This window comes from Alligator mississippiensis, chromosome 3, assembly GCF_030867095.1.
Source record: "Alligator mississippiensis isolate rAllMis1 chromosome 3, rAllMis1, whole genome shotgun sequence".
Lineage (NCBI taxonomy): Eukaryota > Metazoa > Chordata > Crocodylia > Alligatoridae > Alligator > Alligator mississippiensis.
Window position 1 is genome coordinate 40,652,410 of NC_081826.1, and position 15,204 is coordinate 40,667,613.

Sequence of the window (15,204 nt, forward strand, 5' to 3'; positions counted from 1 at the left end):
TTCTGAACATTCACAACTGCATTTGTCCTCCAACTCTGGCTTAGCAACTCTTTACAGAATGTTCAATTCTTTTTCTTTAAGTAAAAAACACTTAATTTGCACAGTGAAAAATATATACAAACACTCCTTTTTGAAATTCTGCCCAATCTCTAGTTTACTTCCTCTTACTAAGCAAATGCCAAATTTCACCCACCCATCACATCTCAGAGATAACTTTTTTAGGGCCAGATCTTCATATGCATCAGTGTTGCACTACTGATGGCTTTGTTTTGTATAGAAATTATATAAAGCAAATCTGACTTATTCAGAATAAAAATGTAGCTAAAAACAGGAATGGGGAGGGGAGGGGAGGGAAGAAGTAATAGAGGCTGAAACTGAGTGTCCAACTCTATCCGTCTCTGAGCACACTGACAGAAGTGATATTTGTTGTGTGATTGGCCCCCTGAAAGGGCTCTACAGCCATGCCCTGACAGAAGTGCATGGCTGCACAGCACTTTGAAGTGGCTGATCACGCAACAAATTAACCCCCATCTAATGAGGTTTCAGACGAAGGTGCTTCAAGGCAGAGGACCTTCATTAACTTGTTAGTCTCTATACATGGTCAGAGCTGGACTGATGCAGCCCAGCCCCACCCCCAGTGCTGTCTGCAGAATGGAAGGGGGGAGAAGGGAAGAGAAGAAGCTCTGGGCTGGGGTTTGCCCAGCCTGAGTTGGAGTGGGGGCAGGTGGATCACAGCCCCTCCTGCTTTGTGGTCCCCCTGCCAGCTCCCTCCCCGCTCCAGGTCAGGCTGGCAAACCCCAACCTGGAGCTCCCTCTCCTCCCTTCTCCCATCCTATAGACAACAGCAGAGCAGGGGGTGGGGGGCAGAGCTAGGGAAGAGAGGCTGCAGGCAAGCAGTCTCTCTCCACAGCAGCAACTCCAAAGTGAAGCTCGATTCCCCTCAGTGACTCTCTCTCTGTGAAGCGCCATGAGTTAGAGCAGGGGGCTGCATGTCTGTCAGCACCCCGAGTGTCTATTTTCACTCTTATTGCGTTAATTTTGGATGCCCATGTTGATGGGAAAGGCAGTGGAACAATCTTAAATCTAAGTGACTTCATTAAAAAGTTTTTGTTTAATTTATTCCAAGCATCTACTTACAGAGCAAAAGGCATTGTTTTCATTATAAATTATGGTACAATTTGAAAATGCCATCCAATTTAAATACTTCTTCCATCTACTCCCTCAACACCTCAGTTTGTATTATTTTTGTAATTTGGAAGTTAAAATATATTTCAGTATCAGTGTAACTCTGTGCAGACCTAGCTACATTCCTGCAGTAGCTAACTTTTATTTTGTTAGCAAACTAAATAAGCTACCACAAACCTTTTACAAACTGAAGTGATGATAGATTTTTAACATTTCATTCCTTTAAGAGTATAGACCGAAGTAACTAATATATCCATCCTTTTGCAACTTTTTTTTGTCTGTAGAAAGAACTGCTACTCATTCCTCAGTGACTGACTCAAAGGCAGAAGAGATTTCCCTATGGAACTCTGTTATTGGTACCCCAAGACACTTTTTAAGCTACAAGTTTGAAGAGTTCTGTGTTAATGTCTCCCCCCTCACTTTTCTACTACATACCTTGTAATAACTCAAAGATGTCCTTTTGATGTAGATGAAGAGAAAGACCCTCAGATTTCCTGCAGTTTTCTACCCACCAGCTATTAAGTTCTGTTTCTGCATCTGCCATCTCCTAAAAAATGATTTCATGTAATTAAACCAAAAAGAAATTAAAGTGACTCATCTGCATCTATATTTATATGTATTAATACAAAATGATTGCTTCAAAGCAAACTTTCTTTGTGGTAAGCTAAAAAAATAGAAACACCATCATTACTAATGTCCAAGAGATAATGGAATTCAGTCCCATAGTACTGCATTTTCCAGTACTCCTAAACTTTATTCCAAAACTAAACAAAGGAACAAACAGCTGTTCTCATCTTTGAGCAGGTAGGTCCTTACCAGAAATCCCATTTTAAATAACACCTGTTCTTATTTACTATAAATGTCAAAAGATGTGCAAACAATGATAGGTCTATACTGTGTAGCATATGCCAAAATAACGCAGGAAGGCAAGAGTCTGCAGAGTTGGATATTTGGTTCAGATGGTAATAACTTTTTTCAAAATTTTTTGTCCACATTCACTTTAACAATATACTTAAGTGGAATCAGTTGGTGCTTCTTACAAGGGTTTCAGAAGACCATTGCACTGAAAAACTTGAGAGCTTGCTTTACCATGATTAAGAATTTTTTTTAACTCCAATATCCCCCAAATCAAGATTGAATGCTTTTCAAAATGCTATGATTTAGGCAAACAAGTTATCTGGTTCACTACAAGACTGCCTGGGTAAAGTTCTATGGCACTTTTTATACACATGCTAGATGATCTAAAAGCTGGCCTTAAAAATTAGGATATGACTATTTTAGTGGTACAGCTTAATTTCCATAAAACATGTAAAATGCCTTACAGTTTGGACCAAGGCAGCACTCAGTGCCTCTGTAAGAACACAGTGAGAGAATGGGCCAACCAGGCGATATCTGAGAATCTCCATGGTCAAATCACTGAGAAAAAAAAAGAAATAAAGAAAGAGTTAGATAAATTGGAACATTAAAGTGTTTATTCATGCAACTTGTGTACTTCTGAGCAAAATACTAAACATGAATCTAAGTTGCTGGTACAGTACAAACATACCTTATTACAATACCAGTATTTTGTGATGTCCAGCAGTATGACTTAAGTGGATCTCTGGTTCCATCACCAATGATCTTTTTCACTGGCACAGCCTTTTCTCCTTCTTTGTCTTCCCTCTTTCTTTTCTTGCCAATGCTTTTAGTTTCATCTGTTGGTTCTTCCTCATGAGGCAATGCTGTGACTGTTTCAGGGATACATGTTGCTACAGGCTCTGAACACTTAAAAACTGCTTTTAGCTCAGTCAATATGTCCTGAAGAAAAATGTAATACTGAATCAGGATTAAAGAAATTAGTAATCTATTTGTTAGACAAAAGCCTAAGTATCATTTTAAAATTTTGGTCCTGTGTTATCTTCCCATCTGTTTTGAGGGCCTGGCCCCAATTCCACAAAGTTAGTCACTCACCATTAATTCCTGAATGTATACAAACTTGAAATTAATGTTGCCTACATAGTATGACGGACTTTGGATCAGGTTCTAAATCCACAGCCACTGCATATGAAGGGGACTCTGTATGCAATTTTCGTAGAAAATTTTCAGAACAGGATTGGACTGACAAAAATAAATTGTAAATATTGTAAAGGTTGTTAACAAACAAATAGTCCTTTAAATCGAGCATAAGGCCACAAAAACTGATCAAGAAGTTCCTGATTTCCATATAAGAGAAAAGAAAAAACATCAGGTGTCACCATACAACAAAGCAAAAACTGCATTTACAAGATATTACAACAAAACTGAAGAAATACAGAAAGTGTTCTAAAGGTTTTCACCAAAAACAAATGTGCAGCTTGTGTGTAAAAAACAGCATTATATTTTTGTTAAGTGAACAACAAGGTGAAAATGGTAATGGTTTCATTTTTCTTCCTATGCCAATGTCCTGCTTTCAGTTTTCCCAGGTCTGTCAGAAGACTATTGTATTTCAGATATCTTCCAGAGAATATTTCAGAGAGAAAAAACAGCCTGAAGTTCAACCTGAGAAAGAGTATCAGGAAAGATACCTGTTTAAGAGTTGGATGCATCCAGATCCACAACTGCCTATTTTCAGAACCAAGACCACACCCAACTTTAGGTTTCCAAATGAACGTAATGGGGCCAAGCAGGTCCTCAGGATACCGATCTGCCCGGTAGAGAACCAGGGAACCCTGATGCCTTCCAGACAGGCAAGGCACAGCTGCAAAAGTTGGTCCTAAAGTACAAAAAAGCATTAAAAAGCTGGCAATATCGTCTTATTTCAAACATCCCGATGAGCTGTGCCTCCCACAGCTGCAGCCTGCACCGTGCTGCACAGATCCAGGGGCACACGCCCCCTGGATAAGCCACTTGCGGCTCTGTCCCATGCCTCTCCCCACCCTGGCTGGTCAGCGCCTGCCCCAGCCCCATTTCCTCCCTCACTGCATGGGCCTTGATCTGCCCCCCCCACCCCAACCCCTAAGTTGAAGAGCTGCGTATCAGAAATCAGATCAGTAAAAAATTGGCTATTGGTATCGGCCCCAAAGATCTCTACCAGTGCACCCCTACTACAGATGGGCCACCAGGACCAGTAGCCAAAATGGGCCATGCAATGAACAAGGCTATTAACAAACAGCTGAAACTGGGAAGGCCTGGTACTGGAATGAAGCACATTAAAACTCCCCTATCCAATGCAAAGATCCCAAATATAGACTTATTCAGAGGGTGCTAGCCCTGACACTCATCCGCTTTCCTTCAGCCAAATGTAGAGAAGAGTTTTTCCAAGTTCTTGCTTGAAATCAAAGACTACTTATTAGTTTAGTAACAGCAATTCAGTTCAGACTCTTTGCCTCTACTGTATTTTAAAAAAAATAATTTTTTTAAGTCAGTTTTTACCTGCATCTTTGCTACACATACGAGCAAGCACCTTTAAAAGCTCTTCCTCTTTTCCCTTTAACTCTAGGCAACAGTAGTATGATAAGTCCTGAAATAATGACAAAACACCGAAGTGAGAACTTTTAAAAGTGAATCCTGGTAGGAATATGCTACATAATTGTTAAGGCTTTCATAAAGAGCAGTAGCTTATCAACTGTATTCAAAGAAACACTGGTCATTGTTTTCATTGCTATTGTTTTTCTTTTAAATGTTAGCCTGCCTCTGGTAATTCCCAAACTGTCTGGTATCAAACCAACAGAGCAAAAAGGTTAGGTGACAAGTGTCTACCAATGACAACATCCTGTTCAAAATGCTGGCCTAGGCTTTCTTTAGTCTCCTAATGTTTATGATGTAATAGAGGAACCACTATTTCAAAACAAAATCTCTCAAGTGTAGGTTTTTCCTGCAAAGGTTTATCGATTCAATTCTTTCTTTCCAAGCATTTTCTACCCTAAGAACATTTCATAACATCCAGCATTAACAACTAGTACACAATCCAAGTTTTCCTACAACAGTGCTCCAAAGAGACAACAAGGCTTCTATTATAATTTAATGGTGAGTTAAATCATCACCTGGGCAAGGTAACAAACAAAATAGATACAAATGTGGTACCTGCAGAAGGCAGTGTTTTGCCATGGCTCGATAGCAAGCCCGATAGCTCTTAACAGTGGGCTTATCTCCTAAACAGTATCCCCATTTCTTCACCATGTGAAATCTTTTGGCATGCCAAATATGCGTTTCCAACCAGATATTCTTCTTTTGCCTGCGATTAAATTCCAGCACCAGATTTATGTGGCGTCTTCGAGCTTTGCGGCATTTACTCTTTGAATGCTCTTTTTTCTGATGTACAGCTTTCTCGGCCTGCATTTCCAGAACAGTCAATATTTTTAGTGACAAGCTTGAAAGGGCAAGTTAATGTAGAAAAAAAAGGCTTGTTCTAGATCAGAGGATATATTATAGCATGCTAACATATTTAAATGCTAAACATGCAGTACATAATTATTTATAAAAAAATCACGCAATGTTTTAATTTTGGGGAGACGAATATTTCCCTATTTCTCACACAAACATAATACTAGAATTTGTCCATCACTAAGGGAAGTTTTGGTTAAATATCCAAATTTACAATTTTAACAGGGTGGGGAGGATGTGTTTTTCGAGACTAAGCATAATCTTCAGCAACAGGCAAATTACTCCACACACTGACTGAAGACATCCAAGTCCAGAAGGAACTGAGATATTGCATCAGTATATCAACAGACCAGATCAAGGAATTCTCTACAATTCTGGCTGCAGGAAGCACTAGGCAAATGTCCCTTTCACAAGCAGCAAATTTATTGGAAAAAATATGTACAAGGTAAGTGCTTCTAAATTTTCATAAGGATTAAAATACACTGAGACAAGCCAAGGCCATTTCTCCAGCCAGGTTCTGGTCTTCACTTGTTGGGAACTTGCAAGTTCCTGCTGAAGGAAGACAGCAGGCAGTAGTATGACAGGTGCCTGCTGCTGGAGGCCTTCAGGAAACAGGTAAATGAAGCCACAGAAGGAAGATTACTTCAGTAGGATGCCTCTACAAATGCCCAAATTGAAAGAAGTTACTCAACTCAAGAGGACTGCAACAAAACTTGGAAGAAGAACCAGGTGCTCCTTTCTGTGTAGAAAACAGTGCCTTACACCCATTCACGTCTGCAATGCATCAAGAACCCCTATGTAGCCTCAGAACCAAAAAAAGAAAAGGACTTTCAAGAGTCAGGAGAAAGAAGCCAGGTACTCCAAAGGGTGGGAGTCTCATATCACCTTGCTCCCCTAAAAAAGAAATTGTGTCAGTGATCAGACTCCTCTGAGAGATGGAGGCATCTCACAACAGAACCTGCTATGATGGGATGTGGGCTGTCTGCTTGAAGCCAAAACTCGGACTCAATCACGAAAAGCTGGCCGAGGCCCTCTGACCACTACTATATTCATGTGGGCACTAATACTGGCAGGTGTGACCCTGATTAAAAGCAACTACAAGGCTCTGGGAGTGAAAGTGAAAGAAGTCACCCTCCTTTTGTTTTTGAGTCTCTGGATGTTCTGGTTCTTCTCCACTGATATAAGGGCACAGATCTACACTGGAGGTCAATGCAATGCGACATAATAATACCGACAGGAATATTTTTGCTTTCTGGACCACAAGATGGTGTTCCGTGAAGGACTGCTGGCAAATTCCATGTGGCAAAAAAAGGGAAGAAGTGTCCAAGACTATACATCCATTAAGCTAGTGAGGAGGGCTTTAAGCTAACTTTGAAGTAGACTGGGGCTAAAAGAGCACAGATGATGAAAAACACCAGAGACTGGCTAATGGACTAGATTTTAGAATCTCGTGATTATCTTCAAGAACAAGAAACATGTCTAAAATCCCATGGAAAGGGCAAACACAGCACCTATCTTTAAAGACAGAAAGGAAGAGGAACAGCTACTGTAACTTTAAATATAGATTTGAAAACTTATTAGTCAATGTTAAAAAAACTGTAGATAATTAAATGGATTTGTAAGGATTGAACAACTTTTAAACCAGCAGAGCTAACCTTTAACAGGTGTATCACAAATTAGCTCCACACGCTCCCCAATGCCACTCCAACCCCTTTCCGTTACCTAGTCAACACTCCTCCCCATCACCAAATTTCCAAGCTCCACAGGCAGCCCTGTGTGGCAGATGAGGCAGCTCCATGCACCGAATATGGCCTGTGGTGCTCCTTACAGGTCTGGAAATTTGATGGCAGAATGAGTAAGAGCAGCATTAACTGCTAGGGCTCCAGGAGCCATGGCAATTAATGCTGCCACTGCTCCCCACACCATGGGCTGGATGACTTGGACTGTATCTTTGTAACCTCTGGAATAGAAAGTACACTTATAAAAAGTGCAGATGACATCCAGAAAAGAACTACAAGCACTTCGGAGGATCAGATGACAATTCAAGTTCATCCTGACGACTGCAGACTACAGCTGCAGTTTTACTGAATTTAACAAGATGAAGTGCAAAATATAACTCTTAGGATAGGAAGGTCTCATTCACAAATAAAAGATGTGAAATAAATTGCTAATTGGTAGGCAGCAGTGCTTTAGAAAAGGACCAAGATTAAAAAGGAGTTAGACTCAATGAATAAACAATATGATGCTGCAAAAAAAGGCAAATCTCAGTTTGGAAGTTATTAACAGGAGTGTCACATGACAGACCAGGGAAGTAATTCGATTTCATCCAGCTATAGTCCTGCATAGCTTTAGATTTACATTTCAAGATTCAAAGTCCACAGGCAGTAAACAAAGGCAAAAGATTCAAAAACATGACAGAGAAAGAAAGGTCAAAGAAGAAGCCTGGAACCTAATATACCATGGAAGAGTGTACATAAAAGATCACTGTTATGAATGGATTATCTCTTCAGAACTGGTCATCTTACCAAGTTCAGCTCTTTTGAGAGAGAAATTGTTAGTCATTTAACCAAGTGATGAAGGCCATAGAGAAAAACAGTTCATCTCAGCTTTAAACTAGTCAGGCTTAACTTATTCACAACACATATTCAGTGAAATTAAACTCAATAGTGATAGAAATAAAAAGTGAAGAATCATACACAAGAGCAAGAAAGTACATAATACATTATCTGAATGTATCATATTTGGGTAGCATGAACTTGCACCTCTTTTCTGGCAGTCTCACGGAGCCGTCTGGGGAGGCGTTTGATATTATGGCTCATAGCTCGTCTTCGCATGTGTCTAGGTAGAGTCTGGAACACCAGTGAATTGGAAGATTTCTGTGCCACTGCCTTCAACATAGCACTGATTTCAGCAGCACGGGCTTGAGCAAAAGTAGATGCTGGAATGAAGAGAACCATTTTTTGTGCGTGAAGAATTGTTAAAAATACATGCAAGCAGAATTAAGTAAGGAAACTGACTTTGTTGCAGTGCGGTTTTAATTACTGAATTAATAATTTAGAAGCACAAAAGTGTAGTGAATGATGCAAAAATACTGCTCTCTCAACTAGTCAGCCTAAAGCCTAGGGACAGACATTCAAAAAGCCAGAGCCTGAATCGATTCAGCCGTTGCAGATTAGTTTAAAATGCCTAAGCTGAATCGGTTTATACCTGAACAAACATTCACTCTGGACTGAGGCAATGCAGTCACATGCTTCCAGTTGCTCAGGCCAAGTGCACCCTCAGCTGTGGGGAAGCTATGCTGGGGGGGTCGTGACCAACCTGGGCTGAACTGGCCAGAGATCGCCTCTTCCTGTGCCACTGGCAGGGACCAGAACTGCATCTGCTTGATGCTCCCCCACCCCCTTGCTGCTGCAGCACTGGGCACCACAGCCCCTGAGGCAGAGCGGGGCAGGGAGGAGAGTTAGTTTCCCCTGTACCCACCACTAGCAGCCAGGTCTGCCAGCTGTTGCCGCAACATTTGCTCCATGCCTGGGATAGGCTCCCGGCTGCTCCATTGCTGGAGGCCAGAGGAATAACCCCCACCCTTGCCCCCGCCCCCCACCCCCAGGAGCCCTGCCTGGCCATGCCCCTGCAGTGCCACCATGCTCCACAGCAGCTCTGTCAGCCCCAAAGCGCGCCCTCCCCCTCCCCCCCCACCAGGAAGGGGCTCACGTGCCGGGAAGCTGTGATAGGATGATGCCTGTCAACTCACTCGCTGCTCACCACTTCAGTCTGTGGCCAGGCTGGGCAGACCCTGCTGCGGTATCAGTGGCTGAATAAGCCAGGGGGTTTGCCCAAAGCACAGAGGCTACTTGCAGTGCAGAGGGGTCTGCCCACCCAGCTGCAGTCGCTACTTGGCCTGTGCTCGGCTGAATAAGTCTCTTCCTGCCAGGAGGGGGTTTGCCCCAGTACAGAGCGGCAGCGGCTGAGCAGACCCCACTGCGGTGCCAGGGGCCAGTGGCTGAATAAGCCCCTTCCTGCTGGAAGGGACCTGGCCCTCACCCGGCCGCCATTGCTGTCTGCTCAAGGCCAGCTCCCTCCCAGCAGGAAGGGGCTTTTTCAGCCACTGGCCCCGAGCACAGGCCTAGCGGCAGTTGCAGCTGGGCAGGAAGGCCTCGCTGTGGTGCAAGCGGCCTCTCTGTGCTTGGGGCAAGCACCCCGGCTTATTCAGCCACTAACACCGCAGCGGGGTCTGCCTGGCCCGGCCGCAGGTGAAGCTCGGGGGGGAATAATGGTAGGGAGCAGCCACCGGCTGGGAGCCCAGGGGATGCAAGTTAACCCCTCCAGGGCTTGCCTTAGCTCAGGAGGGGCAGGGGCCAGGTCCTGCCCCCGCCCAGCAGCTGAAGAGGTGAGCAGCGAGTGAGATGATGAGCAGCAGCCTGTCACAGCTTCCCCGAGCATGAGCCCCTTCCCAGCAGGGGGGCTGTGCTGTGGGGCCAGCAGAGCTGCTGTGGAGCATGGCGGCACTGCGGGGGCATGGCCAGACAGGGAGCCCTGGTGGGAGGTGGGGGGCAGGGATGGGGGTTATTCCTCTTCCCTCCAGCGAGCAGACAGCTAGGAGCTTATTCCAGGCAGGGAGTAAGTGCTGCGGTGACAGCTGGCAGACCCGGCTGCCAGTGGGAGTACAAGGGACACTAACTCTCCTCCCTGCCCCCTCTGCCTCAGGGGCCATGGTGCTCGGTGCTGCAGAAAGAGGGGGAAGCAACCAGCAGACCTGGCTTTGGTCCCTGCCGGTGACACGGTGACGGGGAATTAAACCCCTCTCTGGCCAGACCCCCACCCCTGCCTGTCCCAGCTTGGGCTGGGGAGCAGAGGAGCGGGGCCAGCCCGGCTGGGCAGGAGCAGAGAGCCCCTCCCAGCCCAGAGAGCATGCCGGGATGCTGGGGAAAGATGGTTTATCTTAAACCAGCAAGGGGTCTGGGACAGACATTGCATAAACTGGTTTGAGCCAAATCAGTTAAGTCTGATACTACTTTCAACCAGGTTTATCTCAAACCAGTTTCAGCCATTTTGAAACTTGTTTATGTGCGCTGAACATCTGTTCTGCTACATGTTTAAACCAGTTTCTGATCATTTAAACTAGTTTGTGTGTAATGTCTGTTCCTAGCTAAAGACTTGCAATCTCTCTGAAGAAAAAAAAAGTTAGCTACTTTAACTCTATTACTGAAGAAATCTGAGTTCTCTATATTGCTCGGTTCCTTCTGGAAATGTCAAAACACTCACAGCACATAATTCTTAAAGCCCTGGTACATATTTTCCACATGTCAGATTTGAATTCAATACCTTTTTAACAAATTAAAAAGCAATTTATTTCCTGAGTGTGTTCAGTCAGAAAAATAACTGCTGGTGGAAAAATTTCCAAACAGGCAGTAAATATAGTACTATGACATATTTTTAGAAATTATGGACCACAGACATCCCTGGATAATTTTAGTGCTCATTTTACACCCATTTAAGTCTACTAAATGATATATGGCATTGCAGTATTTTGTAAGCTAGTTGGTCTCATTTTGGTTTTAGCTTCGCTATAAAAAGGCTTTTGTTGAAGGAAAAATGGAATCTAATTCACATAACAAGCACAGTAATGAGTTTCACTGACAGCATTAAAAGCATAAGCTCACTCAGCATTTATTTCACTGATCTATATGATCTAGAGCTTGTGCATATATTTGCGAATAAGCACGATGCTTAAATCTGGAAAACTGAAAGAATGATAATTTCAATACAGAAGTGTTTTTGAATGAAGACAAACAATCTGACAAAGATATATATCAAATATAGTCCTAATATTCCTTTTACTATTTCCATATCTACTGAAACCCAAGATGAGGTTTTTATTCCTCCATTGAACACGGGGGAAAAAGAAACCTTGTCTTAGATTTGAGCAGTCTGGAGCAGGTGACTGTTGGGGCTTCAGTGCCAGTCTTGACCTAGGGAAGAAGCATGGTGCAAGATGGCAGGGGCGCAAGGAAGATAGGGTGGCACAGCCCCTGGGAAGTGTGGGCAGGGTTGCCAACCTAAGAAAATTTTTCTTCCTAACAGTCTGCAACCTTTCTACTGACAGTCAAACTTTGTTTACTGACACATTTTACATAACGTAATTATAACTCTTCTGCTAGGCCCTACCCTGCTATGAGGCCCAGGTTCTGATTTAGAGGTTTAACATCAACCACAGTAAAAAAAAGTGAAAAAAAGTCTTGGTTAGCAACCCCGCTTGACTGCAGTGCTGGTTTTACATTAGGCTAGCCCCGCATAGCCTGCCAGGGCCCCCCTATTTACCTCCACACTCTAATACCCCTCACTGCACCCTGCTACTCCCCAAACCAACCCCTAGCCTTACTCTTGCTGGCCTTCCACCCCCTATGCCAGCACAGATCCCCAAAGAAGCCTATCTGTGACCCAGGATGCATTAAAGGCAGTCTGGGACACAGCAGCAGCACACAGCCGAGAGAGCACACCCTGCAGGGTGCTGGACTTCCACTCAGACATCAGTGGCACTGTTTTGCTCGCTCTCTCAGAGCTTCAATCAAGTTTCAGCTGCTTAGTCTTCTCACTGACAGCTAAAGGGTTTTTTTGGGGTTTTTTGTTTGTTTTTTTTACAGACTTTACTGACAGCTGGTAACCCTGAGCTTCAGTAGGCAACCTGGTCAACTGACTGCAAATTTTTTGACCGGTCAAACAGTATAGCAATGTCATTGGGAGTGAATATCTTTTCTGCTGCTTTCTTGATAGTAATATGATTTTTTAATGTTTTTGACACATTTCTTAATGGAAAATTTGTGCTTTTCTGTGTATTAATTTCTCTGTTTTGCCAATGCTTTACAATTTTGACCAATTTTTGACCGGTCAATTGACTGAACTTCTTACCAGTTACCCAACCCTACCCTCAGCATGGGGAAGGTACAATGGCAGAAGAGCTGCAGCTCCTGTTTCAGCTCCATTTCTGAGCCCAACCCATTTAGGGTAAGCAGGGAAGGGAGGGGGGGAGGGGGCAGGACAAATTTAAGGTGACTCTACAATAATTAAATTTGATACAAGGAAAACTGTAACAAATTTATAATTTTCCATATATAGAATCTACTTACAGGGGGGTCATCTTGAATTCAAAGTCACCTTGGATTCTGGTGAATACGAAGCAGACTTTCGCTATCAGTCCATGGAAACTTCTAGAAAATGATTTTACTCACCTGTTATGAATTTAGGCATTTCTTGAGAAATGCCTCGGCGTCCTCCTTGCCATCCTCCTCTTCCTCTACCTCTTTCCCCCTTACTTTGCCCTTTTGTAAAATACTGTTCTTTCTTGTTAGAAGGCCCAGGAGATGGATGTGGAAGCTTCTGCTGCTGATATTGCTCAGAAGTCTCAGGACAGAGATCAGCTACCATATTTCAAGAAGTGGTAAAAATGAAGTTAGATTAGTTTAAGTACAGGTTCCCCTTGCTTTATGCTGTACATGTGTTTCTGGAAAATGGCACATAAGTTGAATTTGCATAAAGGAAACCCACTTTATAATGTAACATATAGGGATGTGTTCCAAGACCTCAAACTGTACTGACCCCCAGACCCATTTCTACCAATTTTACAAGACAATTTTGGTACTCACCAACAGCAGACAGTGCTCACAAGCACAGGGTGGTGGAGAATGTTACCATAATGGGAATGCAACTATAGAAACACGTCGCAGACAAGCGAGCAGCACAGAAGACTACATTTTGGTGTTACTCCCACAATGCACCGCACAAAGCAGCTGACTGCAGGCTTCCACCACATTGACTACATAAGACTGAATTTACCTCGCATATAACAAATTTTTGATATAAAAAGGGTAATCGCATAAGAGGGAACTAACCTGCATAAAGCGAGGGAAATCTGTAGTGAAGATTGTAATTTTCCTAGCATTTTATGTAATGCAATCCTCTCTCCTATACTCGGCATACATAGTTAATATGTATATTTGAAAAAGGCGCGCACAGATCATATCTAAAGAGCTGCATTATTCATAACTGTGACAGGGAAGGATAGGGTGCTAAGCTTTTTTTTTTCCCCCCGAAAGCTGATTAATGAGCTGCTTTACATTTTAAACCAAAGACCCAGCCCAGGCTTTAATCCCAATGCCTCAAAGTGCCACCCTGGACTTTTGTGCTTAGTCATACTGCTTAATGCAGGCCTATGCAAGGGCCGTGGTAGAGGATCCCTATGCAATATTCAGGCATTTGGACAGATTAACTGATTTTCCTAGTAAAACAGCAGTGAAGTTAATATTTTTCTCCCTAAACTCATAGTGGTGTTTTATATAAATTAATAGGGTTTCTTCTAATATGCTGTGGACACGCCTGAGTGTACTTTTTCAACTTGAGCATGAGTTGTACTAGTGTCTCTGTTAGATATTCTTAAACAGGGCATGAATTGAGTGCACTAAGTCAGTCACAGGCTTTTCACCAAGAGGATCCAAGCTAATATTATCAATTGCATGTGCTTGAAGTTATGTTCCTAGGATGCTTATATGTGTGCCTAAATAAATGACTGGAATTTTTCGAGCAACCACTAACACTGACAGAATGCTTACGTATTCCCTAACAATCAGACACATCCCATGTGTTAAAAGCCTGGCTGCATTTTAAATGAGTGTTAGGTAATACAAACATAATACTTTGAATGCTTTAAGAACAGAAAAGATTTCAAACAGAATGCCCCCTGCAATCTCGACCTCCAAGCACTAGGAGCTGAGTGAGAGACGCAGCTTTGTAACTCAGCTGGGAGGATGCTGCACAAGGACATGTGCTTGTATCCTACACAGGCCAAGACCTGCAAGAGAGCAAGGTGAATGGGGGGGCGTGGCTTGGCAAGCTACGATCAGTTTGGTGATGTGGCCTGCGTGTAGCGCCAGTACCATGGCACAGTGAGATCCAACACGAAGCGTGGCAATGAGCCGTGGGCAGCAGCGGCCCTGCCACGAGGGCGAGCTGCCAGCCTTACCTTGCTGCTGAGGCTGCAGAGGTCTGCTCCCCCCATTGCAGTGCTGCGCCGGGCTGGGGCGAGGCTCGCCAGCGGGAGGGCCTAAGGTCACGTTGGCCGGCTGGTTCCTCATCTTCTTGGCGCGCTTCTTCTCCCTGGCGTTGGACATGCTGCGGGCTGGCTGGCAGGCAGGGGGAGAAGCAGCCGTCAAGCCTTCCTGCTAGGCAGCCCCTGCCCTGCCCTGCCCTGCCCTCAGTGCCCTAACTAGACTCCGGGCAGCCCAAGGCGAACTTTTAGTATCGCCCCCCTCTCCCCCCGACTTCGCCAGAGAGAACGATAACAACCATTATGTTCAACATTTTCAAGCCCCCTTTCTATCCGTGTCTACCCATGCCTGTCCAGCCTTGCCCACACCCCGTGGGCATCCCCCCCAAGCTCCCCCGGGGGAGACCCACGGGCCGCACGTGTGTCGGTCTCACCTGTAGGACGCTGGCGGCGGCGCGTGCTCGCCGGCCCGGACCGCGAGCAGCTCCCGCCGAGACAGACCTTCTCCCACAGCCACGCCGCAGAGCATGCGCATGCGCAGAGCCCACGCGCCGCCCGCTCTCTGCCAGGGAAACTACAACTCCCAGAAGCCCCCGCGGGGGCATGCGCAAGACACCCAGGGCTCCCACGTGGGGGGCGGG

At 44.4% G+C, this 15,204-nt stretch overlaps 1 protein-coding gene across 2 annotated transcripts in view; it reads right to left on the reverse strand.

Moving 5' to 3' along the window:
* Positions 1-15,100, reverse strand: part of POP1 (POP1 homolog, ribonuclease P/MRP subunit) — a 40,110-nt gene extending 25,010 nt beyond the window's left edge. Inside the window, exons 1-10 of one of the 2 annotated variants that reach the window (XM_014611606.3) lie at positions 14,998-15,100; positions 14,540-14,699; positions 12,753-12,941; positions 8,289-8,464; positions 5,227-5,475; positions 4,576-4,663; positions 3,729-3,916; positions 2,732-2,982; positions 2,508-2,601; positions 1,621-1,732 (exon numbers count right to left, since the gene is read on the reverse strand). In XM_014611606.3, coding sequence (XP_014467092.2) covers positions 1,621-1,732; positions 2,508-2,601; positions 2,732-2,982; positions 3,729-3,916; positions 4,576-4,663; positions 5,227-5,475; positions 8,289-8,464; positions 12,753-12,941; positions 14,540-14,687 — 1,495 coding nt within the window. In that variant the 5' untranslated portion in view covers positions 14,688-14,699; positions 14,998-15,100. The remainder of the gene's footprint in view (positions 1-1,620; positions 1,733-2,507; positions 2,602-2,731; positions 2,983-3,728; positions 3,917-4,575; positions 4,664-5,226; positions 5,476-8,288; positions 8,465-12,752; positions 12,942-14,539; positions 14,700-14,997) is intronic. The other variant, XM_019495798.2, reaches the window with a different exon arrangement.
* Between the last annotated feature and the right edge of the window lie 104 nt (positions 15,101-15,204).